At 44.5% G+C, this 22,734-nt stretch overlaps 1 protein-coding gene across 1 annotated transcript in view; it reads right to left on the bottom strand.

Annotated features, from left to right (window-relative positions):
- Positions 1-22,734, bottom strand: part of slit1b (slit homolog 1b) — a gene marked incomplete at both ends in the record, with an annotated part of 107,479 nt that overhangs the window by 11,324 nt on the left and 73,421 nt on the right. The window contains 13 exons of the mRNA XM_080758786.1: positions 287-424; positions 1,554-1,647; positions 2,257-2,396; positions 3,086-3,180; positions 3,782-3,906; positions 9,512-9,675; positions 13,331-13,402; positions 16,086-16,157; positions 16,992-17,063; positions 19,266-19,334; positions 20,087-20,225; positions 21,008-21,174; positions 22,546-22,689. Of these exons, the coding sequence (XP_080614912.1) occupies positions 287-424; positions 1,554-1,647; positions 2,257-2,396; positions 3,086-3,180; positions 3,782-3,906; positions 9,512-9,675; positions 13,331-13,402; positions 16,086-16,157; positions 16,992-17,063; positions 19,266-19,334; positions 20,087-20,225; positions 21,008-21,174; positions 22,546-22,689 (1,491 nt within the window). The remainder of the gene's footprint in view (positions 1-286; positions 425-1,553; positions 1,648-2,256; positions 2,397-3,085; positions 3,181-3,781; positions 3,907-9,511; positions 9,676-13,330; positions 13,403-16,085; positions 16,158-16,991; positions 17,064-19,265; positions 19,335-20,086; positions 20,226-21,007; positions 21,175-22,545; positions 22,690-22,734) is intronic.

Below are 22,734 nucleotides of genomic sequence, written 5' to 3'. Positions count from 1 at the left end.
TTGAATGTGTGTGGGGGCGCCCGGGGGAGAGAACAAAATAACAACTTTATTAGAAAAAGGTAAAGAAGTAAGAGAAGAAATTAAAAGCAACAAAACACTAAAAGTTACGAGTTGAAATCAAAGTCAACTCAGGGAATTATTCTGAACCAGTATTCTGTGGGTTGTCAGGGCGGTTTTGAGGGTAGGGAGGGAGGGTCTCTGATGAAGGGAGGGAGGGTGTGTGTGTGTGTGTGTGTGTGTGTGTGTGTGTGTGTGTGTGTGTGTGTGTGTGTGTGCGTGTTCTCACCTGTATCCCAGGGGACACACACAGCTGTATCCGTCTAGGTGGTCCACACAGCGAGCTCCGTTCTGACAGAGGTGGTCCGTACACTCGTTATAATCTATACCGCAGTCAGCACCCACCCAGCCCGGGATGCACACACACCTGCCACACACACACACACACACACACACACACACACACACGTGCACGCACACACACGTTATATTTGGGGCTGTTTTGGACCTCTTGTACTGAGGTCAGCTGAAACTGAACAGTGAGTGTATTTTTAAGCTCACCTGGCATATAATATAAAAAAACACTGCTGAGCCAGGCGTTGACCTTAGGCTTGTATACGTAGGGTATGCATGTACTGTATATATGTATACTGTGTACAGTATATACGTGTTTCTATTGCAGAGCACGTCGTGCACACGTGCGGTTGTGTGTGTGTGTGTGTGACTGTGTGCGCGTGTGTGTGCGTGTGTGTGTGTGCGTGTGCGTGTGTGTGTGTGTGTGCGTGCGGATGTGGCTGTGCAGTTGTTGAGGTTGCTTATATGCATACTGTACGGTGTGTGCATTGAATATCTTCGCATTGAATATTGAAGATTCAGGAAGAGTGAGTGAGCGAGCATGCTTATGTACAATACAGTACGTTTGTCTTAAACGTGTATGCGGCACCTGCAAGTGTGGGTGAGTGTGTGTCTGTGTCTGTGTGTGTGTGTGTGTGTGTGTGTGTGTGTGTGTTGCTTTTCAGGATTCAACTTCAAAAGCATCAGAAGCATAGCAGATCTACAAGCTCGAAACACGTCGCTTTGCCCTGCGTTTCAGTTGAAGACAGAGAAGGTCGTCACGGACGGGACTCGAACACGCGCGGCCGGACGCGCTGTCCGGCCAAAAGCCTATTATGTTGCATGATGCGCCTGGAGGACTGCTAGGCCAACGGGCGCCCCCCAAGATCTGCTATACTTTTGATGCTTTCGTGTGATCAAGTAAGTATAGGGCGTTCATTTACGAACAAAACTAACAAAAAGTTCAAACATAACAGAAATAAGGGGATTCTGGGCCGGGCAACAGCAACGATATATGGATGTGTATGTGAGTCAACGTATATATATATGTTCAATATAGGTCTTTATAGGCAGGGATATAATCTGTACAGTATACTGCATGTGCATTTGAGTGCAAGGACGTGCCTGTGTGCGTGTGTCAGTGTGTGTGTGTGTGTGTGTGTGTGTGTGTGTGTGTGTGTGTGCGTGCGTGCATGTGTGCGTGCGTGCGTGCGTGTATTCACCTGGGACCAGTAGGAGTGCTGAGGCAGGTAGCCTGGTGCTGACAAGGATTTCTACCTGGAGAACAAACATGTTCCTCCTCTTCACATAACACACCTGACACGCACGCGCGCACACACACACACACACACACGCACATAGACAGACAGACAGACAGACAGACAGGCGGGGGGGGGGGGGGGTGAAGGGGAGTCATGAAAGAAGGGGGAGTAGAGAGAGTAACAAGAGAACGTTACCTCTCTCCTCTCATCAGGTGCGTTCTCCCAGTTATCAGTGTGAATACTGCAAGTCATATGTAAGCAACGATATCGTTGCTGTCAGGCAGCGATATCTACAAATAGTAACGTTTTTTTTTCCTTCTAAACTAATGTCTTATACTTAAGCAATATTACACGAGAGGGTGTGGGTTAACGTGATTATTGCCACGACAGGGACGTGATTATTGCCACGTCGAGTTCCGCAAGCATCACTGAAGTGGCAATAATCACGTTAAACCACACCCTCCAGTGTAATATTGCAATTATACAACGGTTACCCTTAAAACTAAGAAAATCGCTGAAAGAATATATTTTCTTAATGACAGATGTGGTCACTACGACCACAAATGTCCCAAGAAACTAGCTAGAACCTACCGAGTGGCACGCTACGAGCTTGTAGGTCTGCTATTTGTGTGGATGCCTGGACGGTGTGTGTGGTGTCTCCTACCGGTGTACTGAGGGGGACACAGGCAGGTGTAGTTGCCCACTCCGTCCACACAGGTGGCGCCGTTCTCACAGCCGTGCTCCGGGCAGTCATCCACGTTCACTTCACAGAAGGAGCCATGGAAGCCGAACAGACAGGCACAGCTGGAGGCGCGCACGCACACACACACACACGCATACACACACGTACACGCACATGGACACGTACACACCACAGAAGAAGAAGAGAGGCATATGGTCTGTCAAGAAAGCTAAACATTCTTTTAGATATTATTAAAGTACTGGTTTCCAAAACACAGCAAAGATTTTAGTTAAAAACGTTCACTTTGAAAGAATATAATATTCAAACATTTGCGCCACATTTTCACGATTTTTCAAAAAATAGCAGACCTACAAGCTCGTAGCGCGCCACTCGGTGGCGCGCTACGAGCTTGTAGATCTGCTATTTTTCAATAGCTAAATTACAACATGATGTTTAAAACACCAAAAGGGGTTCCCGCCCCAAAATGGGTTAAACCCATTAAAAAAAGGCCAATTTTAATATAGGATTGTGATCATGATAATTCATGTCGGCATCAATTCATTCACAAATACGTTTTCACGGACTCTCTCTCTAAGGCATTGCGCATGCAGCCTCTCTCATGAAGCTGATACTATAATAGCAATTTCTTTGTCACGATTTCTTTATCAAATCAAGTCAAATACAAAGTAGTAGCCCATGCCCAAACCTGTGGTACCGTACTATTGGTTACCCATCAGATTATGTGACCTATACCCTCACATTGTGTGTGTGTGTGTGTGTGTGTGTGTGTGTGTGTGTGTGTGTGTGTTACCTAAACCCTCGGGTCTGTTCGTCACTGAGACACGTTCCTCCGTTGGTACATGGGTTACTGACACACGCATCAACTGGAGTCTCGCAGTATTTACCCTGGAGACATGGAGACATGCGCACACACACACACACACACACACACACACAGACACACACACACACGCACGCACGCACAGAGTATAGTGCGGTGTAGGTTTTTTTTGTGTGGTAATACTTACATACGGTATTGCTAGCTACATGATGCTACGCTACGATATTATGAACAATTTATTATTTCAAACAGAAATGTGTCAATATTTTTCACTCTTGGATTAGTAAATGTAGTAATCAATTCTTTGTTAAAGTATGTTCATTTGGGGGTGCATACTTAGTTTAGACTAGTCATTGGTTAGACATGGGTTAAGGTTAGGTTTAGGTGTGCTGCTGCCCCGTGGGAGGTTATAGGTTTAGGGTGAGGGTGAGGGTTTGAGATAGGTTGTAGTTGTAGGACTATAATGACTGGTCTAAACCAATGACTATAGTCTAAACCAAAAACTAAGTACTGCACCCCCATTTTGATATTCGATCTTGTATTCAAATAGGGTATGGCAAAGTGAGCTGTGGCTTCAGCCTAAAAACACCTTTTCTGACCATTTTAATAATAGACAAAAATAAACTAATAAAACTAACTAACATGCAGACAGAACGTGCCGTTTACCGTGAAGCTGGCTTTACACACACAGGTGTAGAGTTGTGTGGGGTGGGGCTCGCAGAGACCCTGGTTCTGGCACGGGTTGGAGACACAGGGGCTACACTTGGCCTGGACAGAGGCTTCCACTGGGCCTGGACACACAATACACACACATGGACACACGCTGCTTTACTATGGACACCTGACCTGAGATCAGATTCTAAAAATGTCTTCTACATCCTGACAAGTTTTCATTCTGACCTGAGATCAGATTGTAAAAATGTCTTCTACATCCTGACAAGTTTTCATTCTGACCTGAGATCAGATTGTAAAAATGTCTTCTACATCCTGACAAGTTTCCATTCTGACCTGAGATCAGATTCTATAAAAATGTCTTCTATGTCAGTCGCTCTTCGATTTTTCAAAAAATAGCAGACCTATGAGCTTGTAGATCTGCTATTTTTCAATAGCTAAAGCATGACATGATGCTAACACCAAAATGGGTGCCCGCCCCAAAATGGGTTAATGTATACACACACGTCATTTCAATCGAAGGCCATCAACGCATCGTTCGTTTTTTTTGTTCTCAGTGGTTTTACGACAGAGCAGGGGTTCTCAACGTTTTTGGAAATGCTTTGGCAATATCTCGTTTTTAACTTGGACTTGAAACCTTCAACAGACTCTGCATTTTTAATTGATAGGGGTAGGGGCGTTCCACAGTGTGGGAGCAACCACTGCAAAGGACTGGCCCCCCCTTGGTTTTCAATTTTGTCACCGGAATATTCAGGAGGCCTTTGTCAGAGGACCTGAGGGGTCTTACATTTGGTTTTGCCACCAATAAGTCTGTAATATAAACTGCGGCTAGGCCATGTAGTGCTTTATAGGTTGTTAAAAGGATTTTAAAATCGATTCTAGATTTGATAGGGAGCCAGTGTAGTTCAGCCAGTACCGGTGTTACGTATGTGTGTAAAATTGTGTGCAGAATTCTAGCGGCTGTATTCTGTACTAATTGTAGTTTGGTGGTGCTATGGTTTTATTTGAAATATATGAACATATTATGCCAATATATGGCAAGTATATGCCGAATATATGCCATATTCAGGTTCATATACTGTATGCATTATGTGGATATAGGAAATGTATGTCTCTATATATGTAGCTATATAGAGACATACTTGTGTCACATATATGTTGCACATAATTATGTGACCAGTGCCAGTGATTTGAACCACAAGTCGGCAATACTGAAATGTCACAATAGAACGAAATACATTCTTTCTTTTTTTGGTGGTTTTCGTTTTTTGGCCACATTAACACAGTTGGAATGTTAAAGAATGTTTCTATTCCATCAGAAAGTCGTTTTAGTGTCATTAAGTCGTTGTAATTACGTTGCAAAAATGTCTCTAGAATGAAATATTATGTATTGTGTATGTATTGTTCTCCAGTTTCACGTAGCCAATCACCGCCCCATAAGTAGCAACGTGTTCAGGCTGTCAGTAAACACAACATCATTCTTGTTTGTTTGTTTGTGATCATGGCTATAGTAACTTTGAATTGGAACGTTTGCTTAACGCTTTAAATGGACAGGCACAAGGCACATCTCCTGGGAACATTTATTTCAGATTTCATACACGGTGCATGGCAGTGACCCGGGTTTTAGAGCTCACGGATGAACCTGACACTGATTATGAACGCCATGGCGTTGTTTTTTCGATCGAATCAACAGGAGTTTGTGTTGTGATAACGAGGACGAGGAAGACGAGTCTGGAGGGACAGCTGGGCCGGGTGGTGTACAGGTACGGCATCGCCTCGCTTTTACTTGTACCAGAAGTCAATAATGTATAGCAGTGGACACCGACCGACCAGCAGAAATGGAGAAAATAATAAACTTGGATCAAAAGAGAACGTATAGAACAGCCGCTGTACTTTGGTGTTTCCAGTTCAACAAGTTTCAAATGGTCATATCTTCTTCATTCCCCCCCCCCCCCCCCCCCCCCCAATTTCAATGAGCAATACATCATATGAAAGGTTACTAGTGTGCAGTTTCATAATATGTAAAGAACTGAAAAATGACCATGGCCCCCTTGTATATTAAACCACTGTCCCCGGTCACATATTTAAAATGTTCATATAACCAATAAATATCTGTTATTTCCATGTGGGGGGTGCGCTAGCTATAGGTTGGGAGCAGGGGGGCAGTCAGACGGATATTTTGTGAAGCCACTAAGGAAATGAAAGTTCATATAATGGCCTGTTGTGGCGCTGTCACTGGACCCAGAAAAACCCATAGCCCCATAGAAGTCCATGTATTTTGGCCCAACTTCACCTAGACTGTATTACCTTAATAAACATGGTCATGAATACTTTTTGCTTTCAGTCACTAGTTTAAAGTCTCATTTCTAATGTCATAATATTCTTTTTGGAAAATTATGGTCCCATTTATAAAAAAAAATGACCATAAAGTCGCGCATGTTCTGAGGGGCGTGGCTACCGTTACAGTCTATGAACGGGATCCCCCACCCACTCGAGTCAAAATAAAAACCAACGAAGAAGAAGGGGGGAAGTCCCGCCTCGTTGTCTGGGCCAGCCAATGGGCCAGCTGGCCTGAACTGGGCCAAAACGGATCTTGAAAGATGGCGACTTCCATTGCAAGGACTGACAGGCTTCATTTTAAGTTCATGTTAGACCCGCGGAACGCTTTGTCCATATGTTTTACAGTCTATGGTTGGGAGGTAACAGAGGGTGCACGGCCAGAAAGGTTTGGGAAACGCTGATCTATACAGTATAATCAGCGTGTGTCTGCCTCAGCTGCGGCTGCCGTTCAGTCTATGGGTTCCATGCAGGGTAAGTCTCCCATTGGCTTAGAGGCATGCCTAGAGACGAGGCAGGCCAATTATGAAAAAGTGTCCACTATACGGTCGTCACTAGTAGGTAGTGGTGAATGTAGGCCAGGATGCTTTTCACGCAACTGGCAAAACAAAAAAACAACGCTCAAAGTCGCTGCTAAGCGCTGCAATAGAGCGCCGCAGTCCCGCCCCCTTTCAGAAAAGCGAGTGGCCCAGGAAGTGGAAGCCCCATGCATTCTCCCATCGGCACTTTTAATATAATTTATTTAAAGACGGTTACGCCGCGGACAAAGCCAATTCGGATCGTGACGAATCATGACAATGAACACAATATTTTGGGCCGATCAAATAATTTATAAGACGAAAAATAAAACAAATAGTGTTGTCTCCTGACTTTCTTTTCTTCTTTCTAATGATTTGATCGTCCCAAAATATTGTGTTCATTGTCATGATTCGTCACGATCCGAATTGGCTTTGTCCGCGGCGTAACCGTCTTTAAATAAATTATATTAAAAGTGCCGATGGGAGAATGCATGGGGCTTCCACTTCCTGGGCCACTCGCTTTTCTGAAAGGGGGCGGGGACTGCGGCGCTCTATAGAAGATATACTAACTCTGGCATTTAGCGAGTTACTGTAAGACAGACAGACAGACAGACAGACAGACAGACAGACAGACAGACAGACAGACAGACAGACAGCTTATTGTTCACAGTTACTTACACAACCCAGTAAATGACACATATACTATCACAGTGTAACTCCTAAGAGACAGAAATAGACAGTATAAATTGACTGCGGCGTGCCGCATGCGGAGCAGATTAATGTGTCACCTATACTGTAGACAGGGATACTGTACAACATTTATTTATGCTATCTGTGCGTGGCCATGTCTCTCTCCATGGGTCATTAACCCATTTAGGCCTGACGTCGAAATTAAAAAAAAAATAGTCTTCTAAATCCTGACAGTTTTCTGAAATACCTCATGTTTCTGTATCAGTGGTGCTCAATATTTCATGTCAAGGACTGCAAACATGATATGTAATTGGCCCGCCGACCCCCATCTGAAAATATGTTGTTCCGGGGAACCCCTCAGAAGCAAAGATTTTGAGTTGAAAACGTTCGCTCTGAAAGAATATATATTCAAAGATTTGCAACACATTTTTCAATAGCTAAAGCATGAAATAATGCTTAAAACGCTAAAAGGTGTTCCCGCCCAAAGCGGGTTAATATGTCCGTACACTGGCATATTTTAGATTTTTTGTTTTCACATAACATTATAACGTTCTTAATTTGTTCATTACGAGACCCAATTACTAAATGCCAGTCTCCAGGTTTTCTTGGGAATAATGTGTGACTCACTGATTAACACTAATGCAGAAATACATTTAAAATGTGAGCATTGGAATCTACATCATAGGCGCCCAGTGGTTCTTTATTTTCAAGGACTCTCAGAGTCACAGACCCTGAAGGTCTCTCAAACCACTTTCAGAATCAGAACCACTGCACTATAGTACACATTTAGGACTACTTTTGTATGCGTTTCTGAAATGCAGTACTTAAAGGACCACTTCACCACTTTTCAACCTATCTTGACATTATAATAGGTCCTCACTAATAATCATGATAAAATGGCACGATTTTCTTTCTACTCAGTCTGTGTCTCATAGGAGGGCTGTGGGCAGTTTTGAAACCGTCTTCCAGGCAGAAGACTATAGGCAAATATAGTACTTTGACTCCACTGCAATTATTTGAAAACTTTAGTTACTGGCTCCCGGTTGCTGCCCGCACAAAAAATACAAAACTCCGATGCAAAAAATAAACTTCAAAGCAACTAAAGGTATGGCACGTACCCCCATATCTTCAAAGTCCGATCGGACCCTATTATAAACCACCCGCGTTCAGATCAGCCAAGACAGGCAAGCTAGCAGAGCATTCACTAAAAAAAAGCCGGGACAACGCTCCACACACGTCCCAGACTCTGCTCCCTTCTGGCTCCAAAACTATGGGATTATAACTTTCCCATTGCAATCAAAACTGCAGACTCAATCTTCCACCTTAGACTGTGAAAAACTCACCTCGTTAGACTCCATCTTAGCCCATAGCACTTGCCCTAGCCTTGATGACCATACAGGTGTATGCAAAAGCTCAACTTACGTCATTTAGATATAGCATTTTATGTAGACAGCACTATAGTGTGTATACTCATAGTTTGTATTGTAGTATTGATACTCGACAGATGTTAGGTTCTTAGCTTACTTAGGATTCTTGATTACTAAAATGTATTTCATGTATTACCATGCGTTGTTCATGCTTACTGTAAATCGCGCTGGATTAAGCACGTATGCTAAATGCCTAAATTGTAATTATTACTAAACAGACCCCCCCGGGGGACCCCCACACAGAGTTGCACCACTCAGTTGATAATGTGATGTCACTATATTACTGTTTTTTTCATTGGCCCGTTTGACTGTCAAGGGTTCAGCCTCCAGGAAGAAACCCTAAATACAAAGTGAATACACCATTTCACATAAAAACGACTCCAGGGTGTCTATTATTACTGTCTAATGAAGTACTGTCACCTCATAGACAGAAAAATACAAAAATTGTGGCACTACATCTTTAGGCTGACGTCTTTTTAATTTTTTTTCTGAAAAATCATGTTTCTATATCCATGGTGTTCAATATTTCATGTCAAGGACCCCAAAAAATGATATGTAATATGCCTCCGGCCCCCATCTGAAAATATGTTGTTCCACGGACCCCCCCCCCCCCCCCCAAATTTGTGCCACATTTTCATGATTCTTCAAAAAATAGCAGACCTACAAGCTTGTAGCGCGCGCTACGAGCTTGTAGATCTGTAGATCTGCTATTTTTCAAAAGCAAAACCTTAGTGCTTTTTGGCTGTGCTCACCCAGACACTCGAACTTGTCTCCCGGCGTGGTGAGGAGCAGCTTGCCCTCCATGCCGCGTGGCCCGGTGCAGCGGGCGATGCCAGGCTCCTTGTACCCGCTCTTCACCCAGTCCGACAGCCAGCGCAGCCGACAGTCACAGTACAGAGGGTTGGCACCGATGGCCCTGGGGGAGGTCGAACCAAAACAGTATACACTCCGTTATACGTCACAGAGATAGATAAATAAGGCCCATATACCAAGTTATTGTTGTTGCTTTGTTGTTCTATATAGAGCGTCGCAGTCCCGCCACCCTTTCAGAACGACGAGTGGCCCAGGAAATGATTCTCCGTTCCTTTTCTCCGTAGGCTTTTCAAAACGTATTTTATTTAAAGGCCTTTTAAGCGCCGTACGAAGCCAACTCGAGTCGTGACAAATCATGACAACACACACAATATTTTTGGACCAAACAAATAATTACTAAGAAGAGAAAAACGACATAAAAAAGTGTTGTAACCTGCCGTTTTTTTTCCTACTTTCTAATTCTTTGTCTGGTCCGAAACATTGTGTTTATTGTCATGATTTGTCACGGCAAGAATTGGCTTCGTCCGCGGCGTAAACGTCTTTAAATAAATACTTTCTGAAAAGTCTATGAGGAAAATGAACGGGGATTTATTTTCCGGGTCTCTCGAGGGGGGGGGGGGCGGGACTGCGACGCTCTATTGGGAAAAACAAATGAATAGATACATACCGATATAAATTGCATGTGATTTCATATGTATTGTTGTAGTAAAATGTACATGCATTGTGCATTAATGTATTGTTGTACTTCCATTTTTACTTTTGCCCTCCGCTTTTAAGCCCTTTGGAGAAAATAGTATACTTACAAAACTTTAAAACTATACTTTTAAACTAACTAAGAAGAAAAGGAAAAACGAGGGGGAAAAGGGAAGGAAGGAAGGAAGGAAGGAAGGAAGGAAGGAAGGATGGAAGAATGCAGCCATTTGGCTATTCATTGCATTTGCTGAATTGTTTTTAACGTCCACACGGTGGCGCTCTCACTCCTTAAAGCTCTCCCAAGGTGCTGCTAGTTCTCTCTCTCTCTCATTCAGAAGATAATTCGGTTTAAAAAAATCACACCCGTGTGAACTGAGTGTTGCAACTCCCCTCCCCCCCTCCTCTCTCCCTCATTAGCAGGCAACAGTGCAGTACTATCACTCTCTCTGTTTCTAGCGCCCCTGCTGGTACATAACTGGTGGTCATTAACGTCACATAGGATAGGAGGAAGTAACTTGTCACCTGACTCACTTGTATTAATTATTTATACAACTGTTCTGGAAAAGTTATGAATTATAATGTCACACTGATACCTTGAACTGCCATCCTGTTTTAATGTTCTATTGTGTACTATGTGCCTTTTTTTACTGTGTTTTTGTGTTTCATGTTTCCCTGCCTGTGTTATGCCTTGCTGTAAACCAAATCGCCCCCACGGGGACAAACAAATTAATGAACCTGAACCTGATAGGTGGGTGAACACGGACACACGGACATTGCTGTTCCTTGGAGTGGTTGTTGCACCACTCAAAAAAGGGAAAAAAGGGGGGTTTAGAATCAGTGTATCGAGATTAGCATTCTCCAAACCCACAATTTTAATTTACTTTATAGATTTCAAGGTCATGCTTTGATTACATTTTTTCATTTTAGACTTTTTATTGATGTAGCAATGATTTCACATACATGGACATTTCCCATCAGCGTATGGTATCTAGGTTACATATTATATATCCACCATTCAGTTGAATAGTACGGTGACATCCAACCGTCTACCTATACTGAAGGCCTCCAATCAGAGGCCACCCTGCAGTGGCAGATTTGTTGTGTGATAACAGTTTGTACACAAGGGAATAATGTATTCAAGGTAAACTCTATGAAAAGGGGTCCAAGTCCTTATAATGTATCTATAGAATTAGAAGTTAGAACCACTACGGTTGTACCTTAGTTTCTCTATAGTAGAGGAATCAACCTCTTTGACCCACTGTGGCCCCTTTTCCACCGGTTGGTTCCCAGTTGGAACCGGTTCAGTTCTTTTTGGTTCTTAGTCCATGAGCCAGAGCTCCAAAATTGAAACGTTATAATTATGAATTGAGTGTAGCAAAACCATACCTATATTAGATTGTTATCACCATGAAACTTCCCCAATTGTGTACTTACACGAAGACAACGATTTATTGTATTACAAATTTTACATTTTTAAATATGCAAATGAGGCATTATGTAGGAAAATATATAATAAATAAATAAATAATAAATAATCGAAAATATGAAAAAGCTACTACTGTGGATCATGTATTAATTTACTTGTATTGATCCTATAAACAATTTAATATAGGGTATAGTTTGCCCACCAATTTTGGAGCTCTGGCTCTTGGACTAAAAAACAAAAAGAACTGAACCGGTTCCCATTGGGAACTAACTGGTGGAAAAGGGGTCTTTGTGAACCGAGGGAGGCTTCTCTGACTTCCATTGCCGAAGTATCAACCTATACGAGCCGAAAGCGTTTGCCTGAAGACTTTGTGAGCCGTGAAAGGATCTACCGTCCGTTCCACGACATAATATGTGGTGGAACGGACGGTAGATCCTTTCACATTCTCTCCCTTTTGGGAGAGAATGTTCGAGGCATGAATTAAGTCTTATATTATAAGACATTCATGCCTCGAACATTCTCTCCCAAAAACCTGACAAATGCGTTGCATGACCAAAACATACATGACGCTGCGTGGCAGGCCTGTGCTGGCATCGCGGACAGCCAGCATCAAAACCGGGGTAAATCTTGGCTAGTTTTTCAGACTTTTGTAAAAAAAAAAAATCACACCCGTGTGAACTGAGTGGTGCAACTCCCCTCCCCCCCCCCCCCCCCCCTCCTCTCTCTCTCTCTCTCTCTCTCTCTCTCTCATTAGCAGGCAACAGTCTGTCAGCACTGTCTCTCTCTCTTCTGCATGGCACAACAGCGCCCCTACTGGTACTCATACTGGTGCTCACACATACATAGGTGCGTGGGTTAACGTCACATACAAAAAACGTCACGGACATTGCTGGTTGTAGGAGTGGTTGCACCACTCAAAAAGCTGAGGAAAGGTCCCCTTCTGCCATGACTGCGACTACAACTAAAACGACAAACTATGTTTTTCTTGGCGATGGACCACATGGCTCGACATTATAAGGCTTAATTCTGGCTCATTCCTTCAGTGAGGACTACTCTATACCTACCTGTTTCACCCAGCCAGCGGAGGATGGACAGACAGAAAGACGGAGGGGAGACAGAGACACACAGTGGAGAGAGAGAGAGAGAGCTGAATGAATGAATGGAGGAAGAGAAACAGAAATGAATGAACAATGAAAGAGGCATATATGGGCATAGACATATATGAAGGCTAGATGGCTCAAGGCGGAGTCTCTGACGTAGTTAACCCAGCGGCCATCTTGCTGAGGGGCTGTCTACAGTACAGTATGGTCTATGGCAGCTCAAACTAAAAATAGTCATAACCCAGTTATGCAGATAAAGTATAGCCACTTGGGTACTTGGCTCATGAATCGAGGGGAACACTTTCTCTAGCGTGCACACGCAACCGCACATGCGTACCAGTGTGCATGCGTGTGGAAAAGAAACTGTGGGAACGATGGGGTGTCGCGTGAAGCGACCTGTGTACCCCTGTGTGTGTGTGTGTGTGTGTGTGTGTGTGTGTGTGTGTGTGTGTGTGTGTGTGTGTGTGTGTGTGTGTGTGTGTGTGTGTGTGTGTGTGTGTGTGTGTGTGTGTGTGTGTGTGCGTGCGTGCGTCACTCACAGGTGAGACAGAGAAGCCACATCGCTGAAGATGCCCTCATGCAGTTCAGAAATGTCATTGCCATGGAGAGATCTGAAAGAAGAATAGAAGAAAACACTACGTTAAGTTCCGGGCCTAAGTCTGGGGGATCAGAATGGCTTTTCACAGGCGCCATCAATGTACGTATTACAATCACCATTCAATATCTTAAAGGTATGTTCAGTGATTTCACTTAATTCATTTTCACCTGAGATCAGATTCTAAAAATGTCTTCTGCTTCCTGACAGTTTTCTGAAAAAGCTATGTTTCTATGTCAGTCGTTCTGACACCAAACACCAAAAGGGGTTCGCGCCCAGAATGGGTTAATTCAAATCACTTTTTTTTAACCACAAAATGAACTGTCCCCCTAGAGGTTGGAGGCCCCCTAGAGACTGGAAGCCCGTTTCAATTGAAACTGATGAAACATACAGTATAGCAAAGGCCTTCTATGAGTTCAACCTAATACAAGGTCTGCACAACAGCATTGCTCCTAAAAAAGTGTTTTTACGTTCAAATACAACAACGTGGTATAAGTGGAACAACGTTTCGGAGTGGCCTTCCTCTAGGTGAAGGCCAAGTGTGCCCTTATCGACGTTTTGCCTGTTATCTCTTCTATGGTGTATACCAACATCAACACAGCATGGCATTGTGGACAAAAATCCAACGATAACAAAATATTCTTTAGCTTCGGGGGTCTGCAAGGTTTAAATCTCATCAAATGGTGGTCCGTGGCTCAAATGCCAAATAAAGGATGGACCACCTCGATATAAGAAAAACCACAGATTTGTGTCCGGCGACACCAGCGACGAAATGAATGTGCACAATTAACCCACTTCTGAACTAATTATCAGCATGCATAATTATCAGTGTAATTATCACTATTAGTATAATAGGCAAAAAGGTATAATCGGTACCGTATACACTGTATATAATCAGAGTCAAACTGAAGTCTAAGAACAGAGATTATAATATGACTTGACAATAGTGTCGGGCAGAAACCCTGTACTGGTTTTTTTTAAGCTTTTAACCCATTCTGACCTGAGATCAGATTCATACGAGGTTTCCCACTGGACACACACTGGTCTGATGAACCCATTCTGACCTGAGATCAGATTCTAAAAATGTCAGTCGTTCTTCGAATTTTTCAAAAATAGCAGACCTACAAGCTCGTATCGCGCCACTCGGTGGCGCGATATGAGCTTGTAGATCTGCTATTTTTCAATAGGTAAAGCATAACATGATGCTAACACCAAAATGGGTGCCCGGTCAGAATGGGTTAAAACTAGTGAAGAGAGCCGATCTACAACTCGTATTATTGTACGAGCGTGTATGTAGATCAGCTATTTTGAGCTTGTGGATCTGCTACTTTTGAGTGACGCTGTAGTGTGACCAAGTAGGGCGTTAAGTTACGAAGAAACACCCAAAGTTTGAATACAGAGATAAGAGGTTTTCTGAACAGTGATTCACTATGAAAACCTGCATCTCCCGTCAGTTATAGTCACGCCTCGGCGGTGGCTCAGGGGGTAGAGTGGCCGGATGGATGGTAACCAGTTCGAACCCGGGCTCCCCCAGAGTTAGTGTCCAAGTGTCCTTGAGCAAGACACTGTGACTGAACCCCTAATTCGCTCCTGATGTGCTGGTTGGTGTGTGCGTGTGTATGGGTGAATGCACCTTGGATAAAGGGCGCTATATAAATGCACCATTTACGCCTCCATTATAAGGTCACGCCTCCACATATGGTCACGCCACCATATATGGCCATCTCCATTATTTGAAGAACATGACACTGACCTCATCAAACCCTGGGATAACCATACATGGAGAAGACTGGATCATCACCTATATATAGATCTGCATATATGGAGCCGGCGCCACGGCAACTCTACGTCTGACCTCAAACCCTGAGATCTCCATATATGGAGCTGACCTGGAGCTGATCCCTCGACCCCCACCCGTCCTTCCCGTGCTGACATTCCATATGTTGATCTGTCCTCATCAAACCCTGTACACTCAAGACACGCTCCATATATGGCCAGTACAGAATTCATTCCGTATGTCGATCTGACCCACCCCCCCCATGCCAAAGCGCCAGCGCTCGCCCAGCAGTCTGCCGACCACCAAGCCCCCCCCAGTGAAGCTCTCCAACGTTGAGGCCCTAGTGGTGAGAGTGGAGACTGCAGGCCGGACCCGTGGTGGAGTTATAACGAGGAAACCCCCCGTGCACCTGCTGGGCTTTAACATTGAGCGCTCGTTTTGCAACTTCCAGCCTTTTGGGACACCACATTTTTGGTGTCCGAATCGAAAGAAATGCGGAAGTATAGACGTTTCTTTCTTCCCGGGTGCTTCAAAACGCCACTGAGCAACTTCCACTCAAAAATGAATAGTCTCTATCCTTTTACTACTCTGTGGCCGACACCCAGGCGGATGCGTGCACGCCACCACCTCGCCCAGGGCGTCTTACTGGTATATATATATATACTGGTGGTTTTTTTAATGGAGTATCGTCACCTTGTTGACGACAAAGAGCAACAAGCGCCGCTCACATAATTAAAACAAAAGCAGTTGATTACTCCTGCGTGTGTGTGTGTGTGTGTGTGTGTGTGTGTGTGTGTGTGTGTGTGCTTGTGTGTGTGTGTGTGGGTGACGTGCGTGGCGCGCGCGTTTGTGTGTGTGTGGATACTAGTGCCTGTAGACGTGCATTTAGCTAGCGTGTGTGTGTGTGTGTGTGTGTGCTTACAGTAGTCGTAGAGAACGCAGGCCTCCCAGCGCCAGTGGAGGGATGCAGCGCAGAGAGTTGTAACTGAGGATGCTATAGTGCAGGGAGAGAACAGAAGAGTTAGCCACGCACGCACGCACACACACACACACACACACACACACACACACCACCTACACACGCTACAGCTGGCTCACTTCATTATACCGCATACCTGCCTTAAACACACTTTAATTAATTCATATATATTCAGCGTGCAGTCATATTTATAGCTAGGAGACCGTACGTTATTTCCAAATCATGCAGATTATGTTACGTTTGTGTTATTATTTATCCTGGTTTGGCTCTTGACTCTTACACTCTTAGTTGATTGTCAAAACATGTGCTCTGTTGAATTAATGTTTAATTGCCTAAATGTTTCACTGCGCCTCTGTGCTGTCTTTAGCTAATAAAGTGTTCAGTCAAAACACCAGAAGTTCAGACAATATCAGCAGAGTTGTAGCCACAACCTTTCATCAATTAAAAACCAATTATGTCGTTTTTTTAGTTTGTTACAAACTATCATTTAGCTGGGGGGTCTTGGGTCCCCTATAGGGGCCACCTGTTCCATGGACGTGTTTGAACTGTGGCACCGAGTTAGGGCTGTCACCATTACAAGATTGAAGTTGACGATTCACTGTCAGACAAATAATTGCGATTTAATTGTGTGTTTTTTTTGGAGCATATAAATAAAATTTCTGTTTGGCATTTAGGCTTCATAATTAAATATTACACGGGGAAGATAATGATAAATGACGTGAACGCACAAAGAAAATTACCGTCTGAATTGTATACTTAAAATTAAAAAAATAGCGGGGATATTTCAGCTATTTTTATATTACGCATGCGCGTGCGTGCGTGCGCACGTACATGCACGTGTATACTCACAGCGTGGTGAGCTGGCTCATGTTGTAGAAGGAGTCGTCAGACAGGGAACTGATTTTGTTGTTGCTGAGGTCTCTGGGGATGCAAAGGGTTAACACTAATCAGCAGCGCAACACGCAGAAACACGCAGGAGGAAGAGTGCAGAGAAAAGTGCAAAGAAAAGTGCAAAGAAAAGTGCCAAAGACATGAAGTGGAAACTGCAGAGCTACGTTTCCTATAACCATCTACATATATACATATATATACACCAAGACATCAGAGACACATACAGTACTTCCCACCACAGATTGCAATCACTCACGGAGATTTAAAAAACATGACAAATGACAAACAACAAAGAAACTCCCATATCTGCCGGGCGGAGTACAACAAAACGTGTGCAAACGCAGCAGCGAGATTCGTGCGCTGCCGTGATAGGACAACGAGGTCATCGGGTGGAACACAACCACCCTAAAGACGAATCACCGCGTGTATTCCTGCACTATAGCGTGCATTGAGTGATCTCGGTAAATTGATTCATTGGAGATTCTGACGTTCAATTGTATACAGTGTACTGTACATGCATTTTTTGTTTTGATTGTATTTGTTCGAGTTTTTGCCTTGGCAATGACATGTAAACGTACGTTTTCTCATGACAATAAAGCCCTTTGAATGTAAATTAATTGAATTGTGTGTTGGTGTAACGCAGTCTTCAACGATTTTCAGGCCCCCTAGCTCATAATAGATATGAATATATATATATACAACATATTATATAATTATGTTGTATAAAATTGCGTTGCAGATTCAACTTCTTCATAGATGTCCTAGCTTTACCGACTTGTTCGACACACGTGATCTTTCCTATTAATATATTATAATGATTCGTGCCGATGTGTAATTTCAGGGACCTTTTAAACACTCAAGGCGTTGCGAGCTTGTAGATCTGCTATTTTTTTGGCCAATGTTCCCCACCACAGATTCACACAAAGATTTGGTGGACCCCCCCCCCCTAGGGGTCCCAGACCCCCTGTTGAAGACCCCTGGTCTAATGCAGCACAGGTCATTAGAAGCATCATTGGACCTTCCCACTAGCCTCGAGCCAATTAGAAGGTCTAGAGCACCCCCTGGTGGCCAAAATGTGGGTGCACACACTAAAGATATAATTATGCTGTTGACAAAGATTACATTAGACACCATCATCAAACACACAGTACAGTACAGTACAGTACAGTACAGTACAGTACAGTACAGTACAGTACAGTACAGTACAGGTTCTCAACCCGTGGGTCGCTACCCCTCGGGGGGGTCGCCAAATTATTCTTGGGGGTCCCCAAATTATTAAAAAAACTAAAAACAAAAAATAATCTTTTTGAATGGCTGGAAAGTGGAAATGAAGAATTTACATAATAGTACACATAGTACATGCATACACCTTCCCTAATGATTATATCTGGGTTCAGTATTTATTCATGGTGTATTTGTCTATTATTAAGGTTATTGTAGCAGTCAATTTATATTGGGGGTCGGGAGGGGGGCGGGGCGGGGGTCCAGAGACATTGCCAAAGCATTTCCGGGGGTTCCCCGGGCCAAAAAAACGTTGAGAACCCCTGCAGTACAGTACAGTACAGTACAGGTTGTACTTTCAGTAACAGTGGTTCTCAAATATGTTCATGTCTAAAAAACCTTAGGTTTCGTTTTTGGCTGTGGGACCTAAGCCTTCGTCCAATCAGGACAGAGAGTCAAAAACGAAACCTAAGGTTTTTTGACCCCCAAGGGTTAACTGGGGACAGGGAGGAACTCCTTATATGGTCAGCACACTCTATAGTAGAGAGGATTATCACAACAAAACCAAAAAATAAGTGATATTTGAATTAAGTGAAATCACTGAATATATACCTTTAAACATTATGTTATAATTTAGCTATTGAAAAATAGCAGATCTACAAGCTCATAGCGCGCCACCGAGTGGCGCGCTACGAGCTTGTAGGTCTGCTATTTTTGAAAAAAATCGTGAAAATGTGCCTGAAATCTTTGAATATAATATGTTCTTTCAGAGCCAACGTTTTTAACTCAAATCTTTGCTCAGGTCAAAATGGCATAACATCGGTTTGAAGAGGTTGAAAACGGGTCCTGGCCATGCAGCAGACTCCCACTTTTTGTTTGAGAACCACTGATGTATAAACATTCGACGAGTCCAGCTGGGACCCGTAGCGGAGAACACAACAATGTTGTGATTATATATAGCCGTGAGATAGAACTACACGTTGTAAAGAATGTACAAAGTCAATGTCTTACACCAACTGCAGGTATTTAAAGGTGGACAGTTCTTTGGGGACACTGCTGAACTGGTTCCCATCCAGATAACTAGAGGAGAGAGGGGGAGAGAGAGAGAGAGAGAGAGAGAGAGAGAGGTTAGGGTTCAACTGGACAGCAGACTAGTCCCCCTCATTTGGGGTCATCGGTATCATGTGGGGGACTCTCTCTAGTCTAGGTCGTCCTCAGGGCAGATGCTTCCATACATCTCTGGAATGTATGGAAGCACATTCATTCATTCACTCTAGACCTGTAATACCACGACAAATCGTTATTCCCCTCAGGTGATACCCACCAACCCCCCACCCCCCCCCCCCCCCCCCCCCCACCCAGCTCACGGATTAGTGAGTAATGAATGAACAGATGAGATTCACTTCATGTTCTAAATATGGGCCTGCAGGTACAACACGGTAAATGGTGCATTTATATAGCGCCTTCATCCAAGGCGCTTTTACAGAGGATTGTGCATTACATTCACCCAATCACACACACACACATTCATACACCGATGGCGGCGGAAACCATGCAAGGCAGCAACCAGCACACCGGGAGCAATCAGGGGTTCAGTGTCTTGCTCAAGGACACTTTGACACTAACTCTGGGGGAGCCCACATGGTTCGAACTGGCGACATTGCGGTTACCATCCAGCCACTCTACCCCCCCCCCCCCCCCCCCCCCCCCCCCCCACACACACACGCACACACGCACACACACACACGCACACACACACACACACACACACACACACACACACACACACACACACACGCACACACACAGGCACACACACACACACGGCTCACAGTTCGGTGACGTTGCGAGGCAGTCCCTTGGGTAAGGCCTGCAGGTGCTTGTTACTGCAACGCACCACTGTGTCCATACATGTGCACTGGCTGGGACACTGAGGCCCTGGACCACACACACTGTCCTCCATCACCACACCTGCAGAGGGAAAGGAAAGGAAAGGTACTATGTTTACCCAGGGTAACTGGACTAAGCTCAAGAACTTGTTTACAGCCAGGCCCTGCTCATATAACATTTCATGGTAGGGGTTCAATGCCTTGTCCAAGGGCACTTCAGCGGTGGTAATTTTAACGTGCCGGTTACGGATACGGTTCGGATACGAACTAGCGACCTTCCGATATCAAGACCGCTCCGCAAACCGTTCGGCCACCGCTGGCTCAAGGGGAGAGGAGAGGAGACTAGGAGAGTGTGTGTTTATCACCAGAGATAAATCCAGGGGTAAAGGGTCGTCATGTGTAGATCCAGATTGTTGTTAGCGCAGTATTTACACGATAAAGGACAACTTTGGTTTGTTTCAACCAAAGGCTCATGTTTTAGGTTGTTTTATAGATGTTTTGTGGCCAAATGTAATTTCAAAGTCAAAGTCAAAGTCGTACGATTTGTCACAGACGTTACCGCAGTGAAATTTGTTCTCCGCATTTGGGTCTAGTAGGACTATAGTAAATAAACATAAAGAAATCGCTGTACATAAAAATACATATTTAGCCACTTGTTTGAATACCCTCTTCACATTGGAAGGGACATACAGTAGAGTACAGTAACATTGTCATCTCCTACCCTGTTCACATTAGAAGGGACATACAGTACAGTACAGTACAGTACAGTACAGTACAGTACAGTACAGTACAGTACAGTACAGTACAGTACAGTACAGTACAGTACAGTACAGTACAGTACAGTAACACACTGTCATCTCCTACCCTCTTCACACTGGAAGTCCGGGGTCGCCACGTCCTGCATGGGGATCTCTCTGAGGAAGGCGGGGCCTTGACAGCGAGGGTTCCCCGTCACGATTCGCCGGCTACGGAGCCACGCCCCAAACCACGACAGACGACAGTCGCAGGTGAAGGGATTGGCCAGGAGGTTCCTGGGGGGGGAGGAGACGACACGTGTTTCAGAGTCCTGAACGGCTCACTCAGTTTTCTTGCAGCATATTTAAAGCATTCTGACCTGAGATCAGATTAAAAAAAATCATCCTGACAGTTTTCTGAAAAAAGCTATGTTTCTATATGTCAGTCGTTCTTCGATTTTTCAAAAAACAGCAGATCTACAAGCTCGTAGCGCGCCACTTGGTGGCGCGCTACGAGCTTGTAGATCTGCTGTTTCTCAATAGCTAAAGCACAACATGATGCTAACGCCAAAAGGGGCTCCCGGCAAAAAATGGGTTAAAGCAGTGGTTCCCAAAGTGGGGTCCGGGCGGCGGGGACCCCCAGGGAGTTCATGAACATGAAGTTCACATTCACATGAAAACAACATTTTCAAGGATTATATATATATATATATATAATTTGTTTTTATTAAAGATGGAGTGCCGTGATTTTTAAGTGGTGAAACCACTTCCTTAAGTGACTATGTGTGTGTGTGTGTGGGTGCGTCTGAGCACGAAAACAGCATGGTTGTTTTTCACCACCTGTGCGCAACCTAACACACACACACACAAACACACGCACATATTAACTGTATATATGGTGATTTCGGGGTTGTGCCAGTACAGTACAGTACAGTACAGTACAGTACAGTACAGTACAGTGACAGTACAGTACAGTAGAGAGTACAGTAGTAGAGGGACCCCCACCCTCACACGGTAACTCTGTCATTCCTCAACCGTTTCGGATGCCCGGCGGCTCGCCGGAATCGGGCCGGCACCCTGGGTGTGTCCCCCCCCCCCCCCCCCCCCCCCAGGGACCCCCACACGGAGTTGCACCACTTACTTTCACATGGGTGTGATTTTTCATGTTTTTATGAGGTGACAGTACTTGTTATGTGCAATGCAATGTCTTCTCTTTGCATTTAGGGTTTTCTGCCTGGAGGCTGAAACGTCGACAGTCAAACGTGCCAATGAAAAAAAACAGCGATCCTCAAGGCCCATGCACACACACACACACACACACACACACACACACACAGCATCTACTGTGTGTGTGCGTGTGTGAGTGACTGTGTGTGTGTGTGTGTGTGGGTGAGTGACTGTGTGTGTGTGTGTGTGAGTGACTGTGTGTGTGTGTGTGTGACTGTGTGTGTGTGTGACTGTGTGTGTGTGTTTGTGTGTGTGACTGTGTGTGTGTGTGACTGTGTGTGTGTGTGTGTGTGTGTGTGTGTGTGTGTGTGTCTGTGTGTGTGTGTGTGTGTGTGACTGTGTGTGTGTGTGTGTGTGTGTGTGTGTGTGACTGTGTGTGTGTGTGTGTGTGTGTGTGTGTGTGTGTGTGTGTGTGTGTGTGTGTATGTGTGTCTCTCTCACAGCGTGGACAGGTTGGGCAGTGTGTCGAAGGCTCCGGGCAGTATGGTGCTCAGCTGGTTGTCGTAGAGGGAGAGCAGCCGGACGTTGGTCAGCCCCGTGAAGCTGGCGTTGTGGATGCAGCTGATCCTGTTGTTGCGCAGCATCCTGTATAGCACGCACACACACGCGCGCACACACACGCACACACAC

The sequence above is a fragment of the Protomyctophum bolini genome (genome assembly GCF_963924005.1).
Source record: "Protomyctophum bolini genome assembly, chromosome: 3".
Classification (NCBI taxonomy): domain Eukaryota; kingdom Metazoa; phylum Chordata; class Actinopteri; order Myctophiformes; family Myctophidae; genus Protomyctophum; species Protomyctophum bolini.
This window is presented reverse-complemented; position numbering and strand designations above follow the sequence as displayed.